The sequence below is a fragment of the Vanellus vanellus genome (assembly GCF_965231255.1).
Source record: "Vanellus vanellus genome assembly, chromosome: 2".
Taxonomy (NCBI): domain Eukaryota; kingdom Metazoa; phylum Chordata; class Aves; order Charadriiformes; family Charadriidae; genus Vanellus; species Vanellus vanellus.
In genome coordinates this window covers 70727803-70750814 of record NC_138906.1, presented here as the reverse complement: position 1 = coordinate 70750814, position 23012 = coordinate 70727803, and the positions used below count along the sequence as shown (strand labels likewise).

At 45.1% G+C, this 23012-nt stretch overlaps 2 protein-coding genes across 2 annotated transcripts in view; both read right to left on the bottom strand.

Annotated features, from left to right (window-relative positions):
• Positions 1-2683, bottom strand: part of KIF13A (kinesin family member 13A) — a gene marked incomplete at its 5' end in the record, with an annotated part of 120599 nt that extends 117916 nt beyond the window's left edge. The window contains 2 exons of the mRNA XM_082480110.1: positions 2219-2309; positions 2629-2683. Coding sequence (XP_082336236.1) covers positions 2219-2309; positions 2629-2683 — 146 coding nt within the window. The remainder of the gene's footprint in view (positions 1-2218; positions 2310-2628) is intronic.
• A 16463-nt stretch (positions 2684-19146) lies between these two features.
• NHLRC1 (NHL repeat containing E3 ubiquitin protein ligase 1) lies at positions 19147-22028 on the bottom strand (the record flags this gene model as incomplete). Its single annotated transcript, XM_082499181.1, has 1 exon — positions 19147-22028. One exon carries the CDS (start codon positions 22026-22028, stop codon positions 20847-20849), a length of 1182 nt encoding a protein of 393 aa, XP_082355307.1. The 3' UTR covers positions 19147-20846.
• Positions 22029-23012: the final 984 nt, after the last annotated feature.

The following is a 23012-nucleotide window of genomic DNA, read 5'->3' as shown; positions in this document are numbered from 1 at the left end:
ATATAGTAGAGAAAGACCAATTAATCACCCTAACTAGTGAAATCATTTTTGCAATGACATGGTTGGTCTGAAAGAAAAATCCAGTTGAGCTATATAAAAACAAGCTACACAAAGAAAACCAAAAAATCCATTTGACATCTCTAACCCTGCCAAGGCATCAATCCAAGTACAAACAGCAACTACTCAGCAATTCAGAGCCAGTTTATACTGCCGTTTTATGGTGGGTACACACAGAACAACAGAATTCACTTTTCATCATGAGAAATAAAGTATTTATCTTGAGCAGAAACCAGAATTCAACAGTTTAGCCCTGAAAAAAATGTAAGGATCTTCACAAGGCACTAGGAAGTCCCTTAGGCATCTCAACAGGTTACATGCAACATCTGTCATTAAGAAGGTATCCAAACTGTACATTTGCACGAGCGTGAGTTACTTCTGATCAGTATTTCTGAGTGTTATTTCCAATAACACATCAGGCAGTCATTTCAAACACTGAAATTACACATGTAACAGCCGGCCAAATTCCAGCCTTACACTGGGCTGCAAGCAGGACAGCTATCACCTGCCAACAAGCAAAATCCACACATTATAGGCTCTTTATTAAACCACCTGGCCCTTAGGCTCTCTAGTCTACTGAAATAAAGATTTTTAAATCTTTATTCTGTTCTTGCTTTGTAAACTCTATTTGTATTTCATGTTTTATACCTGTCAAATCCACTCACTTTAAACAGTTAATGTTATTCTTATTATAGCAGTGTTGTGTTGGAGGCCATATGTACGCTTCAATAAACAGGAGGAAAAAAAAACAACCCATACTTTTAAAAACAGAATAGTCTCAAGAAAAAAAAAAAAAAAAATTTCCATTTTACAGATGGGACACTAAGACCCAGAGAGGCAGCACGACTTGTAGATGATCACACAAAGATCTGTGAAAGGGGCAGGAAACAAGCACAGATCTTTCAAAACCCAGGCCAGCACAACGGTTCTGAAGACAACGCAATTTGGACTTAAGTTAAACTGGTGTGATTACAGCTATATCCCAGTATGTGGATTGATGCAAGAAGCACCTTCACATCTTGGCCATGTAAAAATAGAAAAGGTCTCAACCTTTTCTGCTGGAAAACTACAAAGTGTGACATACCACCTTTGAAAGAAATCATATTCTCACACTACAGTTTCTTCATAACTACTATGAACTTGATAAAAAAATATTCTTAATAAAACCTTGAGTAATAGGAACATGTTCAGATTAAAATCTCTATAACCATGCAAATGATTTTACACTCCTTGGCATTAAGTACATTTAACAGATCAACTTAAGCTGAGCAGTCAACAGGTAACTGAACATATAAGCATACAACCTAACTATTCCCCTTGCACCTCCCTGTCTTTCCCCACACTCCCTCAAAGGAAAGAAATCTTTTCCTGTTCTGATCTATTTTTACAGTCTAGTGCATTGGTATTTTGGATGATTTCCAAGGGTATTCTTTACTGGGGCATCACAACTAAATGCCAGATTTCAAAATTATTTTAACATATTCTCATAGGCTACTTCACAGAACAACACTGAATTAATAAAGGATCTAGCAATTACAGCCTTTTCAAATGCAAATACGTTAAAACCGAGTAAACAAGCTTAAAAAAAAAATAAATACCATCACTAGCATAAAATCCAGATTCTGCTTCTTGTTCCCCCATAGGTTACATCAAGTTATTAGCAGCCTGCACTCAAGGGAAATTTCTGAGAGCAGCACACACAGTCGGTTGAAGTCCTTACCTAAACAACAGCTTTTTTTTTTTTTTGAGCAGTTGATCAAGAATCAGCTTTTAAACCTGGGAGGCCAATAGGGATCTCCCGACCCCGCATCCCAATTTGGGTACCTCCGACTCCCCTTCAGGGACCTAAGGAGAAGAAGGTCTGCTCCTCCCTTCCCAGGGATGCAAGCACACGGCAGCGATCCCCGGCCGGCGCTCCCCCCCTCCCCCCCTCCCCCCAACATCGCAGCCCACCCCCCCCCGAGAGGCACCAAGAACTTCAGGACCCCGCTGCTCCCCTAACAAAGCCAGGCGAAGCGCCGGCGGGGGTGAAGCAGAGGAACCGGGGCTGGGTCTTTATTTGGGGCACCTGAGGTTTTGTTTTGGGTTGTTTTTTTTTTTTTATTGGTGTTGGTTTGTTTTTTGGTTTTTTTTGGGTTTTTTTTGGTTTGTTTTTTTTTACCTTTCTCCCTGCTTGGTGTTGGAAGGCGGAGGGTGAAGCACAGTCTGGTTCCCTTCCATCTCCACGATGCACTTGGTATTCAGGTCCAGCTCTGCAGGGCGACACGGCGCGGGGGTGGGGGGCTGTACCCAGGGCGAGAGCACCCACACCCCCCGCTTCTCCTCGCACGCCGGGGTAGCTCGCCCTCCACCCCCCCCGCCGACTCCCCCTCGGCGGGGCCAGGCGGCGGTGAGGGGGGTTTATCCTCCCGCCAGCCCAGGGCAGATGCCGGGGTGGCGGGGGGACGCCGCGCCCGCCTCAGGCGCACCCCGGTGCCGCCCCTTCCCCGCACACCCCCGGACACCCGCTCCCCCCCGCGGCCTCCGAGACCCCCCGCCGCCCCCTCTTCCCCGGCGCCGCCCGCCGGTTACCTCTCCTGTTCATCGGCCGGACCCTGACGGCAACTTTCACCTTGGTGTCCGACATCTTCCCCCCACCCCCCACCCCCCTCTTCCCGGGAGCGGCGGCGGGCGGCCCCGCTCAGCGGCAGCGGCGGCTCGCGGCCTCGCAGCGCCGCGCACAGCGACACGGCGGAGCGCCAACGTCCATGCCGGGCCGAGCCGAGGGCGGGGGGACCGGGGCGGGCGGGGAAGGCGAAGGGCGGCGAGGGAGGGAGGGAGGGGGGAGGAGGAGGAGGAGGAGGGTCCGGCGCCGGGGAGGGCGGCGGTCGCGGTGGTGCAGCCCCAGCCGCCTCCCTGCTCAGCCGCGGTCCACACCGGCTCTGGGGCTGGCTGCCGACGGCCTCGTTTGCATAACCGCTGCCGCCGCCGCCGCCCCACCACCAATCCCAACCGCCATCTTCCGCCTCCTCCCGCCGCGCCGCCGGGATTGCGGCGCTCGGGCGAGCGGCGAAGGGGCGGGGAAAGGCCGCGGCGCTGGAAAGGCACGGAAACACCCGAGCGCCTTCGGTACGGGGCGGGGCGGGGCGGGGCGGGGGGAGGAGGGGGGAGACCGACCCTACTCCCCCCCGCCCTCGGCCGGCCGCTTCCCTCGAATGAGCATGCGCGCCTCCCCGCTCCGTGCAGTGGCGGGAAGGGCGGGAAGGTGGCGCTGTGGCGCTCGGCCGCGCATGCGTAAAGGAGGCAAGGCAAGAAAGCTTTTTAGTTAGAACTGCAGTAGGCTGATGATCTCAGGGTAACCTTCTTTTTGAAGCGTCGTGTTAAAACTTTGGTTTCTCCCCAGAAGCGTTTCCTTAGCTTCAGGAAAATATCTTCCAAACAATCAGTCCTCAATACAATCATCAATGCAGCTAACTGGCAGGAATCCCAGGCACAAAACAGTGATGCCTGTAACATTTTTTTTTTTTACTGAAAATTCAGGCCCAAACCCAAACGGGATTTTTCTGCCGGCTCTGGGGCTAAGCTACTGTAGGGAGAATGGGCTAAACAACAAATTATTAATAGATAGCTGCACTAAGAAGGAGCAGGCCTTTCAAAAAAGGAGCAGGCCTTTCAAAAAAGGAGCAGGCCTTTCAAAGGGGGGTGAAAGCAAAAGGTGGCACTAAGAAGATCGTGCCCCCCACCCCCCGGCTGCCAGCGCACCAGCCGGACCAGCCCTGCAAAGCCACTGAAGGGAATGTCTCTGGAGGAGGCCCGGCTGCCCTGACCGGCCACGGCTTGTAAGGAGTGCTGAAAGGAAACGAGAGACGCATTTAGTGCAGCAAAAGAGAAATGTTGCCAAATCGAGCCGGGCATCTGGAGAACGTCACGAGCAGTGGCTGTTGCTCACTGATTTCTTGCCTGTGGAAGTAGGTATAAGGAATGAGGTTTGTAATGAAGTGCATTGTAAGCGTGTGGCTCAATGAGTAAAGAAAAGGAACGATGTTGAAATGAGACATCCCACTTATGACTGTAGACTGTAAGAACCCAGATCAAAGTAAGCGCTGGCTCAAGATAAGGTGTGAAGTCTGAAATGGCTGTGCAGAAACAGAGTTGTTCAGTGAAACTTGGATGCTATTGGGAAAGAGAAGACAGCCAACAGATGGAAGGGAAAATATTCCCTTCCGTCTCAATTTCCCACCTTTTAGTGGAAAAACTACATCATTGCAAGATTAAATAAAAACAATTAAATTAGCTGAAGAGAAACTAAAGGGAGTCTTTATGAGATTGACCATGATTTTGGCTGTGGGAAGAGTCTTGGGAAGAAATTTTCATTAATGTCTGGAATAGGCTTGCGAATTATATTCCACCATTTGCATGTACAGAAAGCCATCCATGCAAAAGCATTTGAAAAGGGAGATGTGACCTAGTTTGTTCTAATACAGACTGTAACTATTCTTTTCTTGTGAAATCCTGATTTTTTTTTTCTGGTGTTAGGTAATTGGGAAAAATATTTTTGCTCTTTCATTCATGTCAACATGCCCTGAAAAACAATTGCCAAGAGTGAGGTGCTGGTTCCACCAAGTTTTTCTGTCCTCTTGAGGAAGCGCTTTTGGCAACATCTATACCACGACCTGACAACACCTATTAGGCAGCATGCATGTAGCAGAATGTATTTCTGGTCTCTCCTAAACCTTTGGCATTACGGCAGAATAGGAAGAGAGTTACGTTATAGGGGCTGCATGAGATCGTTAGGTCGCCCAAAGAGCAATCTCTGAAGGATGGTGGGAAGTGAGTGCAATTCAGGCCAATGAGATGTTTCTTTTCTGGCATTGTATTTCCCCATCGAACACAGCTACCATATGGAGCCCTTTACATCTCTGTCTTTGCTGCCGGTAGCAACTGTGGGTGAATGTCCTCTCACCTGTCAGCATTCGTTAGCTTGATCAGTTTACATGCCCCATGGGAACTAGTGAGGGATACTGCTGGGTCGTTCACCCATCAGAAATAGCTGCCAGCTATCCCAGAAATGCAGATGAATGGATGGGAGATACCAGATGAGAAAAGACAGTTTACTCCTTCAGCAATGAGAAAAAATGAGAGCTGGAGAAAGTGGAGGCTGATGGTGGGTGAGGGGAACAGGGATGGGAACATGGGGAGAAAATGATTTGAAGCCATCTTTCCCCTATTTTCTTTCCCTGTGCCTGCTTTCCTCCACTCCCTATCTTGTTCTGGTTCTGCACCACTGCAATCAACAGGAATTTTTCAGCTTCACTAGGGCCAGGATTGAATCTTTGTCTTTCGCTTGCTTTCCATCTGTTTCATTTTTGTTTCTTCCCTTCCAGCATTTCCATATACTTTTCCATCGATCCACAGTTCAGCAAAGAGCATAAAGAAAATATCACTCCCTACTTTAGTCTGGTGGGAAGTTCCAGCTGCTTCTCATCTTCCCAAGGCAAAGGCATAACACAGATAATATGATTTGACATGAAGGCATGCCCATGTCTTCCCATATATTCTAAGCAGGAGGATGGATTACTGTACTTTGTGACATGGAAACGGGGGAGTGCCTCTGTGCATCCAGAGTTGATGCCCAAAGCCCCGCCGATAGTGCAGAGTGTTCCACTGACCTCCTTTCTTCAGTGAAGGGCAGGGAGAAATGTCACAGTGCCTGCCAAGAATATCCATCTTGTCAGCAGCGTCCCCAGTGTGTATCTTTCTGTGCCTGACTGGTGCACGCTGTCACCGGCACGTCCAACTTCATCTTGTGTCACAGGAGCTGAAGAAGAGGAGGAGCTGGCAGCAGTGAGAGCACAGGAAGCAAAGCAGTGTTTTTCTTTCAGTGTTGAAAGTGTTAAAGAAAGACGAAGTGTTTGATTTTACAGCACTTGAAGTCCAAAAGATGCTTACAATGAAGGTTTTTGCTACCAAATTTAACCCAAGGCATCTATTTTATAAGATTAACCAAAATTAAAGTTTTCTTTGGGTTTCCAAATTTTTACTGAGCATTTTTTTTAATTAAAATTAACAGAGAAAACAAACCTTTATTTTCAACCGAGAAACCTTACCTCATCATCCAGTCTGAAAGAGGTAAAATAAACAGATACTCTATAATGAAACCAACAGATATTTTTAAGGTTAACAATGTAATAGATTACCCTTAAGTTAGGAAAAAGCATAGGAAGTAATCATAGCTCTTAGAAAATGATTGATACATCTTCCACTCATGTTGGTGAAAAAGAAGAATGGATAATATTTTGGGTTTTTTTAAAAATAGCATTTAGTATATAGGAAGGAGGCCTGGACATTCTGGAAGGGAGAAATACTTCATACTGGAGGGGCGCGATAAAATATGACTTTATATTTGTGACAGGACACAGATGATTGTCCTGTTATGCACACAAACTTGTATTTTTCATTGAATAAAATGCATTTGGAGAGCACTGAGGGAAGCAAGTGCCTGCCCATAATTGTCCACTGGGAACCAAATTTCTGTCTCACATGCGCCACTGGGCTTTGCGAGTAACCCCACTGGACAGGTGAATTTAAAACAGAGTACATGAGAGCAGGATTTTACCCAGAGCCCTCAGCTAGGTTTTCAGGCTGTTTTTCCATTTCCTTTTTCACTCCTAATTCAAGCTGGACGTTAGTCAGGCTGGATGTTTGCCACCTCTGTCTTATCAGAGATCTGTTTTGACTGTGTCTGTAAAGCTGTGCTGGAGGCATGAAAATTGTCCTCTATGTTCAGCATATTTATGGCAACACTGGGCCCAGAAAGGGGCTGTGCTCTTCTGACACTCAGAAATAAGAGAAGTAGTTTTAATTGCCAAAGTTAGGAATAAATGCAGAATATATGCACCTAGACATTTTCCTGCCTGAGAGATGCTGCTCAAAGCTGCGTGCGGTGGCTGACAGCTACATGTGTAGATTCCTGCATAGTATATTGCTTTTAACAGGCACTGCAGTTTAAACCTACCTCAGCTCTGAGCAGAGCTGGTGCACAGGCTCTTTCAGTGGAGAATAGACTAAATCTGTTCTTACAGGCTAATTTACATATGTTTTGAATGACCTGTTTGACTTTACCTGGATGGGGTCCTAACCTCTGCGAGGGCCCTGCCCCTGCCTCCATGCCCACCCTGGGTGCCTGAGAGCAGATCAAAATCTGGGATCGGAGGTGAACAGTTACAGCCAGTGTCCCCAAAGCAGACGGAGGCGCGTCTCACATCAAGCTGAAACGTTCCTTGCTGTGGGGGCAAAAATATCAAATGCAATTTCAATGATCAGATCCAACATTTTCTCCCTGCCTCTGATACAATATTGCAATAGTCTTTTAGAAACATTGGCCCAATATTCAGCATAGTGGATGAGACTAACCTGTCTGTGAGAGGAGCTGCTCAATTTTAGCTACCTTTAACTCCATGACCATTCTGCAGAGGACAATCCCTTCACTCTACTCACTGAAGAACAGGGGGCAGGCAGCTCTGCTCTCCACTTCCTATCACTTAGCAGGAAGAAACAGTTTCAAATTACTGTGAGAACTGTAATGGTCATTGCTACCTACAGACGAAAAGTTACATTAATAGAAATAAGTGAGCTTAGAAGCAGACTAATGCAGCTATAGCCAGGAAACTGATGGGATGCAAAGAAGGGGATAAAAGTAACAAAAATAATTCTTTATGTTGCCCAGGTACATTTGCCTACGCTCTGGAAGTCTGACTGAAGTTTTTACTGAATCCAAAGTGAACCTTTCTGTCATCTCAGGAGGGATTTGATTTCTGGCAGGGAATTTAATATGCCTGCAAGCCTAACCTCAAATACAGACCATAGTTCTGATGTCAAAAGAATATGGTTAAAAAGTCAGAAAAGTGGTCTGTATAAAAGTGTACTAGAACTCTGCTTGAACTTTAGCTGAACTCCTGAAATTAAAACTTAAAACTCAGTGGGGCCTTTTGCACCTGGACTAGACGTAGAAACAATTAAACTTGATTGTGCCCTTGCACATCCACCTGGACTAGATGTAGAAACAATTAACCGAAACTTAGATCAAAGAAATTGAATTGTTGAAGGATTACCATTATCGAGAGCTTACTGAAGGCCAACAAGGCCCACGGAGGGAGTACACTCCTGTCCCTGATCTAAGTACCGAGTGACAAGATGTATAGTCTTTGGAATGGAGTCTAGATAAGAGTGTGTCTGAGAGGAGCCTTAGGAGATTATAATACTAAAACGCACGCCTTCTTATAACTAATGAGCACGCTAATTAAGGGGATCTCCCAAAACGTTTCAAACATTAAATTGAGTGCATATGTATGATGAGGGATGGTAAAGGGCCTGTAGCTCACCAATCAGGTGTACCTTATCACTATAAATACTGGACTGTCAGAAATGTGTAGTGTGCTGGCTGTTGTTAAGTGCCCAGCACCCAGTTCTGCAGAATTGGAATAAAGACAAATATCTCAACTTGGTGTGTTGATTATTTTTTTGCACACCGGGTGAAGAACCTTTATTTAGGGACAACAATTCTGTCCTCTGACAGCTAGTTGTGTGCTGTGTAGCTCACATTCCTTAGCTGTCAGGGAAAGAAATGATATACTGATGAGTTTAGTTACATTTTTGTTGCTATTGATGTTAGTTATCTGTATGCCATCTCTTTTTCACCTCAGGAAACACTCCACCCCGACTCAAATACCTTCCTAAAATTGTTTATACTGGGGAGAGCAGGGCTGCATTCACAGCTCTCAGCCTGGATTCACAGCCAACTGATGTCAAACGAAAGCATGACGAAAGCGTATGTAGCTGGGGCTGTTACCACTTGAGTTATTTCCAACAGTGAAAGAGGAGGTACGGATGACATTGTGAAAAGCGTTGCTGAGACTCCACCCGGAAAACTCAGTACAGCAGTCAGGGAAGAGGTGTTCATACTGGAACAGACTCACAAAACAGTTACTGGGAGGAGTGGGGCGTGGTGAATATGATCAAATAAGGGCAGACTTGAAATGTTCAGTTTGTTTAGTCTAGCAAAATGAAGACTGAGGGGGGATATGACTGTTTATGCTTCCTTTCAGGCCAGTTAAAAGCATTATGCTACTTAAGTTCAAGGAAAACACCAGCAAAAGAACAAATGGATGTAAATTGTCTTTCATGCAGCCCTTTTATTCTAGGCTGCATTACAAGGAGAGCTGCCAGCAGATCAAGGGAGGTGATCCTTCCCCTCTACTTAGCACTGGTGAGGCCACATCTGGAATACTGTGCCCAGTTCTGGGCTCCCCAGGATCAAAAAGACATGGACTTACTGGAGTGAGACCAGTGCGGGGCCACAAAGATGATTAAGGGACTGGAGCATTTCTCCTATGCGGAAAGCCTGAGAGAGCCGGGGCTGTTCAGCCTTAGAGAAGGGTCAATGTGTATAATTACCTGAAAGGGAGGATGTAAAGAAGACAGAGCCAGGCTCTTTTCAGTGGTGCTTGGTGACAGCACCAGAGGCCATGAGCACAAACTCAAACACAGGAGGTTCCTTCTGAACATCAGGAAATACTTACTCACTGTGAGAGTGACAGAGCACTGGCACAAGTCGCCCAGGGAGGTGGTGGAGCCTCCATCCTTGTAGATGCTCAAAAGCTACATCGACACAGTCCTGCAAAACTGGCTATAGGTGGTCCTGCTTCAGTGGCGGGGAGGTGGGGGGTTGACCAGGTGACCTCCAGATGTCCCTGCCAACCTCAGCCCTTGTGTGATTCTGTGATTCTGTCTTGGAACACACTCAGGCTGGCAATGAGTTGACTTCCATCACCAGAGGAATTAATGGCCTCTTGCATAGAAGACCAGAGGACTAAACCTCGCCAGTTTGAAGAGTGAACTTGATTGTATTAGATGCCATGATAGCAGGGAACCTGTCCTGCTGGCCCTACCAGACACATGCCACTATAGAGTCTTTAAACATCATGGTGATGATAATAGTTTATGGTAGTGGAAAGGGAAGAAAAGGGAAACAATTTTGTACTGTTAAAAAGGTAAGATGACAGGATCCCAAGGGAATGGACATCACCTACTTGTGGTTAATATAACTATTAAGTTATGAAAAGGGAATGATGTTAAATTAGTAGATTTACAATTTTTCCTTTTTTCCCCCTTTTCTACTATATATTAATAGAAATCAGATGCTTCTCCTAAGAAACAGCAAACTGTCACAGCTGGTTTGTAATGTTATTTACAATTTAAATCAGTAGGCAGGCCCCAGCAAACTGAAGGAAAGGACAACCCTCCCATTATTCCCCCTACCCAGAAAGCTCTCACCCCTCTTCATCTTTATGATGAGGAATGTGTGGTATGCGATCGTCACTCCAGCATATCCCTGCAGTTCTTTTGTGACTATGAATCCCAAATCGAGACTAAGGGCACTTGTGAGCAGGGGGATGGCTCATGAACGCTCTCCAGAGCATCGCTAATTATTACACATTTGCTAAGTGCAGGTGCATGCCTTACCACAGGCAGAAAAAGGGAGCGTGCAGTCTCCAAGTCTCTTCAGGTAGCAATCAGATACACACAGTCTGTCTAACATACAGCAAAGCTCAGGCTCTGTTTTCAGAGAGTTGCTTTTTGCTTAGTAGGGATGAAGGGGAAAGCTGTAAATATAAACAGCCTGATTAATGGCAGCAGCCTCTTGGAACAGAAGTGCGGCATTCCTATTAACCCCTTTGCACTCAGTCACAGTCCCTTTGTTGGTTTACTTTCTGCTTTTCCGGGAGAAGCTGAACTTTGCTGGCTGCCCTGCCTGAGACTTGGAACCTGGGCCCTGCTCCTGGGAGGAGGAGGAGGAGGGTGGGGAGGGAGGAGTGCGCCCACCAAACTTGCTTACTAAGTAAGCTGAGCTAGTAACCATGCTGGCCAAGCCAAAATTTCTCCTTACGCAATTACTTTTTAGTGATGCCTGCAAATACATGCTTTAGCCAAACGTCTTTTTAAAGCGTGGAGAAGAAAAGAAGCTATTGCTTGAAATCGATTAGAAAGGAGAAGGGTAAGCACGGGGAGATCAGCATGTAAGGAAGCTGAGTGAGGCAAAGCCCTGAGAGGCAGTGGAATCGTGTTTGTTAAACCATATGGAAGTCAGCTCAGCACAGATCTTGGATCCGTTCTGCTGTCTATTGAAGTCAACAGGAAGACTGACATTAAGTTCAACAGGTTTCATCAGTTCCTGTATAAGGTGGAAACAAGTGCTGAAGGTGCTAATTAAAGTGCATAACAAGACTCGGGATCTTTTATTTAGAGAACACAACACACAATCACTCCCCCTCCCAGTTCTTCCCATATTTATACCAAATATCATAATCTCATAATCAACAACAACAAAACTATCAGCAACAGATCATACTGTCATTTTTAGATTGAAGACTGTAAAATAGTGCAACCACCAGCTGTGCTTTGTTGTCATGTCACTTCAAATTCCATCCTCTTTGATTCATGGTGGAAAGGCTTGCTTTTTACAGGTAAAAAATCTTAGAGGAACAGATGGCCTGTGCAGGCTTCCAAGCTTCTTGTAGTTTGTCTACACCAGCATTTGGCAGGGAAACTCAGACCATTTATAGGAGACATCTACAAAATCCAATACAGGAGGACCTCTGGATCACTGGGAGCAGTCTGCTGCTATTGCAGAGAACCACACAAAAAGCCAGTGATGCCCAAGTTAGAGACTTCTAATTTAGTTTTTCCGCAGTCACTATTACAAACGGAGCTGCACAGGGGGAGCCAGGGTAGAAGGGTTCCTAGAACTCAGTCCACACAGAGTTTACATTGTACAGTCCTTCACCCTTCTCTCTCCTGTAATAAAGCTTGCATGCCTGTCTCCCAAAAGCATTCCCTAAATGACTTAAGTCCTTTCCCACCATTCCTATTGTGATCTGAGGTTTCCTCCCTTTAATCTGACAGTAAAGATGAAAGGCTGTTTGAGAAAAGAAACGCGGCAAAACCAAAACGTGGACAGAACCTCTGGGGGAATGAATGCTGCTTCTGAAACGACAGTGGAGTGAACACACATACACACCACACAGTGTGACTAAACAATGGGTAATGAGAAATACAGTTCTGGAAGATACTTCAAGGGACTAAACAACTAACTGGGAAGAATGGGTGGGGGCTGTCCAGAAGGCACAAATTTCAACACCGTGTTTGAATTTCAGAAATCAAAAATTTAGGCTTATCGTCAAGAAAAAAAGACTTGAGATTCAAGTTCAACACAAGTGAAAGGGTGAAAGTCCATCGCTTGATAAAGATGCTTGAAATCAAATTTGGTTGCATGGCTTTTATTTCTGCAGTGAAAGAGATAAAAGAAAGAGAAGATTTTCTTCTGCCTTCAAGGTAAATTTTTTCTAAGTGTGTGGTTTTGTTTTTTTTCTCTGTAACACTGACACAGTGAAAAAATAAGAAGAATAATATCAGCTGCATTCTAATGATAACACCATCCAAATACAGCTTTATGAACATCACAAAATAAATGATAAATAGACTCGTAGCTCTAATCCTGGGCCCAGAGCAACTTCAATTTCACTTCACCATACCAGGGAAAAAAGGGTGCACTTTTCACCTGGTCTTTAAAAGCTGCCATTCCTCTATCTGAAATGAAACAAAAAGTGGGTAACTACCCTGCAACCTTAGAAACCCTCTCGCATAGTCTTCTTGGAACCTAGAACCTACAGTGAGTCTCTACCACAATGAAAACATCATAACTTTCCTAAACTGTTGCCTAAGACCAGTAACCTCCTCTTTAGGCTCTGCAAGAGCAGTTCAGGTATAAGGTCTCCACTGATGCCAGTCCAGAGTGAGTCTTGCCCCAGATTTCTGGTCACTAAGGACTGCAACTGCACATCCCAAAAGGGAGGTGTGGTACCGATCCACTTAGGCTGATGGACTCTTAGGAACCAGGCAAGGGTTCAGTATGTTACAGAGAAATAAACGAGAAGCTAGACCATTACATTAAATTTGTTTCACAAAAGATTTCTGATGTTGAAAGAAAGTCATAGTTAGTTACAATATATTCTAAACAAGGGCAGGGCTTTCAGCACGCAAAAAACCCACAAAGCAGCATTCCCAGAAATTGTCATAATAAAGTCTGCTACAAAGACTTCTCCAGGGCAAACCTCTGCACTAGCCTGAATCTACCTGACTTCAAGCCCAGTCCTGCAGTGTGTATTTATGTGGACAATTCCATCTGCAGTACTCATGACTGCACAGATAAACTATTTATGACAGAGCATGCCTCAACTCAAACAAGTCACTTTAAGGAATAATAAGAATAGAAAAAGACTAATACATGTATTTGAAATATTTTCTGTCTCCACAATATCATGCTGTAAGTTGTGTGCAAGTTGGTGCAGAACTCACTGAAGAGCCCTATTTCCTACCTAATTAAGGACAAGGATAAATAAGGGAGCCAGGCACATCCTTTTCATATGAAGAGGATTATAAATTTTTAATATTTAATCTGTCTGACTCTTTTTGATAGATTTCTTATAAAGCGTATCTCTAATGACATTACATTTCTGCTGACATTAGCTCCTTAGTCTGTGATAGTAAAAGACACAATTGTTCCTTGTTTCTTACTTTCAATACAAGCCAGTAGTTACTAAACCTTTGTTAATACTGGTTAAATTCCATAGTCCGTATTATTCAGGAAATCATGCCAGGCAAACGTTAATACTTTCAATACTTTTTATCTTCAATCTATTTATATTTGGAACAAAAACTAGCAAATGAGTTACCTCCTGTGATTATGTAGGTGGGATAGTTCTTTCAAGATGTGCTGGTTTTGTCTGGGGTAGTGTTAATTTTCTTCACAGTAGCTAGTACATGTTTTGAATTTGTGCTGAAAACAGTGTGGATAATACAGGGATGTTTTACTTATTGCTGAGCAGTGCTTACACAGAGTCAAGGCCTTTTCTGCTCTTTGCACTGCCCCACCAGTGAGTAGGCTGGGGATGCACAAGCAGTTGGGAGGAGACACAGCCAGGACAGCTGACCCCAGCTGACCAAAGGGATATCCCAAACCATATGACATCATGCTCAGCATATAGACTAGGGGGAAGGTTGGCTGGGGGACCACTGCTCGGGAACTGGCTGGGCATCAGTCCATTGGTGGTGAGCAGTTGTTTTCATTTGCATCACTTGACTTTCTTGGGGTTTATTTCTCTCTCTTTGTTATTTTCCTTTTCATTTACAAATTATTATTATTATTATTATTATTATTATTATTATTATTATTATTATTTTACTTCCATTATCAAGCTGTTCTTATCTCAACCCACAAGTTTTCTCACTTCTACCCTTCCAATTCTCTTCCCTCATCCTGCTGGCGGGAGGGAGTGAGCAAGCGGCTGTGTGGAGCTTAATTGCTGGCTGGGGTTAAACCACGACACAAAAACATCTTGTTTGTATAGGAACTTTTAAAAGCAAACTTTGATAAAGACATATTTTTTCTTGTTTTTTTTTTTTTTTTACATCTTCATGGTTTTCTCAAAATAAATTATTTCATTTCCCCAGCTATATTTTTATCTCTCCTAATCTGGTACCCTGCTTAAAATTGCCTACCTTTTATTCATTACAAAGCATATAACTATATTTAGAGTATTTTAAACGGTTTACAGAATCTTCTGACTAGCAATATTTTCTTGATAAAAAACAATATATTCCAAGAAAGCAGAATTTGTTCTCACCTCAACTCACTGCCCATATAGTTCTCACCTGTGTCCAAAGAACAAAAATTGCCTACGTACAGAGGGATCTTTAGAAAAGTGCTATGTATGTCTTTAATCAATTATAGGGAGCATACTTCCCTAAAATGCTTAGTTTGCTCCAAATCTTCATTTCCCACAGATTTTTGCTACAACTACAGAGCTGAAAGTAATAGATGGCTCTCCTAAGGATTAACATCTGAAAAGTGCCTAATTGTGGCTGGGAAATCTGTTCAAATGTAGGTTACTCCCTGCCAGAGGTCAATACTAATCAAGAAGCAACTTGGCCCTTATCGTCTTGTTGATTTTCCAGGCTGAAATGCTTCACCTCTTAAGAATGCATTCCCTTTACTGGAACGATGGGTGTGCTCTGTGCTCTGACTTGGTGGAGTTCATCCTCTGCTTAAGCAGCACACACCTTTCATTATTTTTTTCTCCTTCTCAGAGTCGATCTCTTCTCCTCCTTTCTATCCTCAACATGAAATAAGCAACTTGATGACTGCAATGGGGCTTCACAGCAGTACACCTCCTTACAGAGCATTTCAAAACTCTGAAACCACGCACCTTTGTGGAGCACGCTGGAAGCAATTATCTAGGAATACGTTGTGGTTTAGAAAAGTATTAATTTCCATCATTTGTAGGAAACACCAAAGGAATTAGTAACAAGAAGATCACCAGTGAAATGTCAAAACTTCTTCCAAAATCAGGAAGGGAACTCCCAGACGAGAAGATAATTAACCACAGACTCTCCCTGCTTTATTAAGGCACTGACCTTGTAATGGGAAGTCTGAGATCTAGTCTCAAGCCTGCCAAAGGCTCCCCTTGATTCTCAGCTCTGCTGTCTGCAGCTTCAGGGCCAGGACATTTATATCGTGTTTGCCTCAAAGAGAGGCTGGAGTGCCAAGTTCAAAAATATCTGTAAATCTCTTGGAAAGCAGTGGTGAGAAAAAGGCATAAGTGCAATACATCATTTACTCACTGAGAACCTCTCCGGTATTAGATAGCTTTGAAGCTGTCCGGGAGAATCAGACAGGTTATACATTCCTTCCCCCTGGACTGATGTATGACCCACAGCAGTACATGGCAAAGGGAAAAATGCTGGGTGGGTCTTTGGTTTAATGTATTTCAAGTTTAAAGATGTACATGTTCTGTACATTTGAGGGTTTTATAAGCAGTTAATGATAATAATTCCCCATTGCATTCAGTAGCATGAAGCGTTTGCTGAAGAGGAATCAAGCCGACAGGACATGTTCTCAGCTCATCTCCAGTGGGGCTGAGTCAACCTTCTGCCCGGTGATGGCTGGGCATTGCACGGAGAGGTGGACCGACACCTTATTTCAGGTCTGCCTGGCCTTTTCCCCTTTACAGTCAGTGACTGCGTATGTGACATGACAGATTTTGAATTCTTCTGGCAATTTTTTTTCCATCCATACTTATTTCAAGATGGTAACATCTACTTCGTTTCCAGAGCCTCCTTTGTGCCTTCATGCTGGCTCTGCAGCCTTCACATCAAGCTAAAACAAGTAGGCAAGGTCAGGAGAAACCCCCCCTATTCCACCCAAAAGATCCTCTGATCAGATGGAAGCACTTTTGGAAACAGCTGGCCAAACCCAGAGAGCCTGCTGACAGGATGAGCTGGCATCTCAAACAGCAATCAGCAGGGCTGGGGCTGGACAGGACTGATCAAGAAATTGCACAATGGACCTGACAAAAAGGTTACAAAAGGCAATGTCTTACGAGTTATTTCCCACCATACTTTTGTAGAGTAGGACAGTGGATTCTATACAGAGGCTTCTGGTGTACTTATAGGGGAACTGAAGGTAACGAGGGGAGAAAATGGTGCTTAGGAACGTGGTTTAGTGGTGGACTTGGCAGTGTTGGGTTTACAGTAGGACTTGATGATCTTAAAGGTCTTTTCCAACTTCAATAATTCTATGCTCAGTAAATTTAAACTGTCTACACAGGGGCTAGACCTCAGGCACTTGCTGCTTTCTGAATGATCTGTCACTTCTCCTGAGATGCCTGAATGAAGTATGAGGTTTAGAACTCATTTTGCAAAATCTGTATATTTTTGCTTTAGTTATATTACACTCCTGTGGAGGCAAGCTGTGGCTCACAGGTGACTTGTAAACTATAAGGATGGGCCTCTGAGAAGAGCCAGGGAAAAAAACAACCAACCATTGAAGAGAAAGAAATGAAGGCAAATTCCTCCTCTGCAGGCTGCAACAGCACCATAACACATGGTCCCAGGGAAAAAAGCTGCTTTTTTACCTCTGTCAACCCTTCCAGAAAGAAAAGCTCTCCTGTATTCAAGGCCATCATTTTGATGGACCCTGCTCTATAAAGTCTTAGTGGTTTGGGGGCTGGACGTTACAGGAGGTGCCGCCTTCACCTCAAACCAGTCCATATTAAAAAAATGCTATGGTGGCATTACCTCCACACTTTGTGAAAATATAAACATCAAACTCATGTGCACAGCAATGTGGCTGGAGGGAACGGACAGATGGTCTAGCACACAATGGCCAAAATTAAGTAAATTTTGCCTTTTCCCCCCCCCATGCTTCTTTCTTCTTTTTATTTACCATTATGAAACATTTATTATATTCTTCACCTAGAAGTACTTTGTTCACAAGCAAAACAAAAAATACCTACGTTACAGGGCACAATTTTGATACACATTTCTGAAACTCCCCTACCTCCCTTATTCCTAAACACTGTAAACATACCCTGGTATATTTATATACAACGATAGCAACCTGAGATCAGTGCTTAAAAATAAACCAAATAGGAATTGCGGGGGGTGTGTGAGCACAACAGATATACCAATCTACAGTAGGGGCTGAAGAGATGACATTAGGGGAATACCGTCCATTATATTTGTTCAGTTTTAATCCAAATTGTTAAAGCATGAGGTACAGAGCATTATGCACAGCTTAGTTTAGGGTCTATTTTTTTAAATAAATGCAATGGTAATTATAACTGAAGCGACTAGACACAGTCCCACGTGATATTCTAGATTAAACAGCCACCACTTTTTTCCAAGGGCAGGCACACATCTAGCTATCCCCATTGTAAGCACATCCCGTCAGACCCCAAAAGCATCACCCACCTCGTGACAGGTGCCCCTTACCCTTCACCATCCCACTCTCAGAACCCAAGTTTCTGTTCTGTTGAAATCTGTGACTAGGTTGCAACAGATTCACAGATGGATAAGAGCAGCACGTGTCCCCTGGGCCTCTGAAAAGCAGATGGCATTGAGGTATCACCCTGAAGGCAACGGGTATCTACAGTAGCTATAGGAGAAATGTGCATATATGCATAAAGGGAGAGGCAAGAGTGGGTAAAAATGTTAAAGGCTTTTAGTTTGTTATCAGCATACTGGTGGATCTCTGTCTCCCATTAGCTCTTAAATTCTCTTGCGTGACAAAAGAAAGATTTCAGGTTTACTGCTGCATTTTCCCTTACACACTGAAAAACTCAGAATTTTTAATTAGTGGTTTTATACAGTTCTTTATGCCTTCTCTATTTAGGCACCTGCATCAAATTTATTATGACAGAATGTACTGGTTTCTGTGATGCAGCATTGTACAACGCTAAGCACCAAGCTTTATAGCAAAAGGAAAACAGCTGCATCATTCACAGAGAAAGTCTACGTTTGCTTTCAGTCAGTAGGTAAAGCAGAGACTGCAGGAGATGGCATAGGGCAAACTAGGTAGAATAAAGGCACAAAGTTTATTTTGCTCACAAACCCAAACATCAAGGGATTTCTAGTCATATACCAAAGGAGATAGGAGCAGAATGGGCAACAATGGGAGTTTTTGTGGATTTTAAAACAGCATGAGTTAAATATTGAAAAAAAATCAGCATTTCAGCTGCTGGAAAATTTCCTACATGGCAGTAGGGGCTAGGAAACTTGCCCATCCGTGAGCGCAGTAGCAAAAACAAGCTCTTGGTGCACACAAAGGTTTGAGGAGATGAAATCTCACAGCCCACAGTTCAGAGGAAGGGTCCAGGTCCCACACATGCTATTGAAATAAACCGTTAATTACATCTGAATACAGCATCCACGGTATTCCGCGCATTTTGAAACACAACAGTTCCCCAAAGGAAGTGTTTTTATATCCTTCAAAGACCTACGTCTCCTTGGCATCTAGAAAGGAATATATAAGCCAGGGGGGCTGCTTGTCTGAGCATATTTCTTTCCTGACCCCTCAAGAGGGGGTTCCCGCTCAGGGCCGTCATAGCCAAGGAGTATTTCTGGCCCCACCCACCAAAGGCACTTACCGTGTAGCCTGGCAGTAGAGAAGGCTGGAAAAAAACAAATGTGCAGGTTCCTCTATTTTTCAAAAGCAAAAGATTACCCTACGACAACTTTAGCAGTATATCTCCAAATAAAAAAAGAAACCATCTACATGGCAACCGCAACAGAGAAATTGGATCGTAACAGAGAAGCCCATGATAAAAAGATACAAGGAGTTTTCACTAAATTATTCAATACAGGAGTAAGCAAATCACACTTTATTGGCAAGTCACTGTTCAATTAACCTTTACAAATAGCTGCATTTAATAATTTGTTTTGTTTATATAAATGTTAACATAAGACAGGTTAATACATTGTCTGAATTAGAGGGCTAAACCACAGCTCCAATTTAAAGTAATGGTAAATCACTGGTGCAGCAATACATGCAGTTATTAAATGCCCTAAAGTCGGAGCAAAAGCGAGATTAAAAATTTACGGATAGAAAGATCACCTGTAGATTTCAAATTGTTAGTTAATATTCATTATTTCATTGACTAAATAAAAGAAATTATCCTAAAAGTTTTATGCCATTTTAACCTACTTGTTTAATCTACATCAGGGAGCATCTACATTTATATCTAACTTCCTTTTAATGCTGAACTGCCTAAATGATCATTTTAGGAGCTGGTAAATGCCTAAAACTGCAGCAGTGACTTCTAGTGGGGGAGTTAAATCCCTCTCAAAATTTTTCAGATATACCTTAATTTCCACTGTGCAATAAGGCAATGGAACTCGTGTCCCCAGTGAAACTAGCAAGGAAATATAAACTGGAGAAAACTTGCTGTGTATTCACAGTCAACAAAACCTCATCTGGAAGCTAGTAAAAAAATGAGGCTTATGTCCCCCTTTCTCAGGGAAGGTAGTATTGGAAACCTCCCAAGCATAGCTGCGTTAGCAGCACAGCCAACTCAATTTTATATGTGCAAAAGTATTTGTGGTCTAAACACAAATAAATACTCCAAGGGGCTTTTAGGGAAAGCTGCCCATGCTGACAACCACACACCAAGTTATCACTAGATGAAGAGACAGACTTGTGCACTGTACAGGAAGACCGAGTGCTCCAGTACAACCCTAATAAAGGTGGGAATAAACTAGTACAGAGAAGAGTGCGCCCAGAAGTGTGTTTCCCCAGTATGGAAAAAAATAGGCTTTGAGCATCAATTCACTTCATATAACTCACTAATCAGTGGTAGCTCCTCCATCACAATGTTCTTAGCTGAATTCAGATGACCTTGAACTGAAGCTTCCATTTTTCCTGTCATTTCATCAAGCCAGTCTCCTTTCCGGTGCAGAAATCCTGGAAACAAACCACTCTGTCACTTTAATGAGTGCAGCTATGCTTTACAAAGAACAATGAGAACTATGTGCTGGGAAAGGTAAACAAACAATCCATCACTTTCTCTCCCAGGTGCCATTCTTTGATTACTCCATTCCAAATGTCTTCATTATTACTTGTCAAAAAGTACCAAAAACGTTTGGTTGTCAAAGTATGGAATACTTTTAAAATGCCAAATTATTTGTTTGGTTGATTCACTGTTGACTACAGCCTTGCAACAGCCAGGTCTTCTCCTGTGCATAGGCAAAGAGATTCGACGTACGCTTTGCAGGAAGCACAACATGCTGGTCAGAGAGGGCAATTTCACTTAAAGCCCAGAAAATACCTCCTCCCTACATGCCTACAAACACAAGAACTTTGCTTGCTTTATGGCAAAAAGCAGTTTGAACCTATAGCAGTAAGCATCTAAACCCTTTCAGGTGGAGCTATATATTTTTATTGAATGATCACCGCTGTCTAAGACGACAAGAGAATTGTTTGCCGTGTAAGTCAGTCCTGAGGGATAAGAAAGCCCGTGGCTAATTAGAGGGTTAAAGATGGGAAACTCCTCTGGTTTCCCTAAGCATATTACAGCCCGGCTACAGACATCTGTTACTATAACACGACCCTCTTTGTCAAAGGCCACAGCTGTGGTACTTATTTTGGAGGGGAAAACAAGGTTCAGACCGAAGCTATCCATCTGGCTGATGAGATCCATCTCTGCACTGAATATCTTCACCCGGGTGCTGCCGTTGTTCAGTCCTTGGGCTTTAAGGTGCTCTATTACCACGACAGCACCCGAGGTCTGGGAGACCGCAACCCCTCTTGGGCTGATGAGCTGAGACCGAATCATCTGACACTTCTTTAATTTCCCCCTTTTGAAGTCAGCTGTCAAGCGGTAGAGAGCACCTGCCTCCGCGTCGGTCAGGATCACTTCGCTCTCGGGGGTGGCATCCAAGCCCCACGGCAAGCAGAAACCTTCCCGGACAGCCAGGACCCCCCTTCCCTCAAAATCAAAAGCCTTCACGGAGCGGTCCCCGCCATCGGTGACCACCACGTGCCCATCCCAGGTGACCGTCACATCAAGCGGGTACTTGATATCGTTGCCCGCGTCCCCCCGCTCCCCGAACCGCTGCAGGCAGGCCCCGCTCGGCCCAAAGACGTGGATCCTCTTCTTGCCATCGTGTGCCACCGCCAGGCGCCCCGACCTCCGGCAGGCCGCCACCCCGGTGGGGTTCACCAGCGACCCCCAGCCCCCCAGCGACAACCGCAGCCCGAGGCCCGCAGGGGCCGGCCCGGCCGCCCTTCCACTCTTCCCCAAGGCCGAGCGGACGCTGCCGCCGGCGGGGCCCAGCACCTCCAGCAGCTGCAGCAGCGGCAGGCAGTCGCTGGTCTCGGCGGAGCCGCAGGCCCGCCGGCAGAAGGGGCACTCCAGCCGCCGGCCCTCGGGGCCCCCCAAGGCCGCCACGCAGCCCCGGCAGAGGACGTGGCCGCAGGGCAGGTTGCGCGGCCGCCGCTGCCCGCCGGGGCCGTACCGCTCGAAGCACACCCGGCACTCCAGCAGGCTCAGCTCCGCCTCGTCTTCCTCCGCCGCCGCCGCCGCCGCCGCCGCCGCCATCCCCGCTACGACGAGGGCGGGCGGAGAGGACCGACAGCTCCCGCCCGCCGCCTCAGCGCCGCTCCACCCCCCGCCAAAACGGTCACCACCTCCGAAAATAGGCGCGTGGGGGCAGCCGTGCTGACGTCACCCGGCACAAAAAGCCCCGTGGCTTTGACTCGCCTTCTGGCGAATTATATGTAATACGCTACATTGCATTTTTTTTTTTTTTAAATAAGCTGCCAAGGGGAGAATGCCGGGGCAAGAGAAGAGTTTGAGAGCCCCAAATTTTTGTCATTTTTAAAAACTGCGGTAGCATCCACACAGGAGTGATAGAAGACCCTCAAAGGAGAGTTTGAACGTGTGGCAGCTCCTCCGCAGGCCTTCTCCGACCCCTCTCGCCCGGCGCCGGTGGTGGCTGCGGGGGGGGGAGCGTCACGCTCGCGAGCAGCCACAGGGACATCTTCCCCTGATGCGGACAGCATCGACCGGCAATGGCCGAAAAGGAACAGCAACATTTCTTCTTCCCCCCCCCATCTCTGATGATTTGAATTGATACGGAAGGAATAGACAGACTTCAAAAATGCTTCTTTGTGCGTGGAGTTTCAGAAGAGCTATGCGCATCTCCAGGCAGGGAAGGCAGTTGGGAGATGTAAGCTGAAGGAAGCTGGAGACGTAGGAGAGCTGACTTGGGAAGCAAAATGGAGAAAAATGTCACAGAATCACAGAATTATCAGAGTTGGAAGGGACCTCTAGAGATCATCTAGTCCAACTCCCCTGCTAAAGCAGGATTGCCCAGAGCACATTACTCAGGACTGCATCCAGGAGGGTCTTGAAAATCTCCAGGGAAGGGGACTCCACAACCTCCCTGGGCAGCCTGTTCCAGTGCTCTGTCACCCTCACCGTAAAGAAGTGTTTCCGTGTATTTGAACAGAACTTCCTGTGTTCTAACTTGTGCCCATTGCCCCTCGTCCTGTCACTTGGAACCACTGAAAAGAGCCTGGC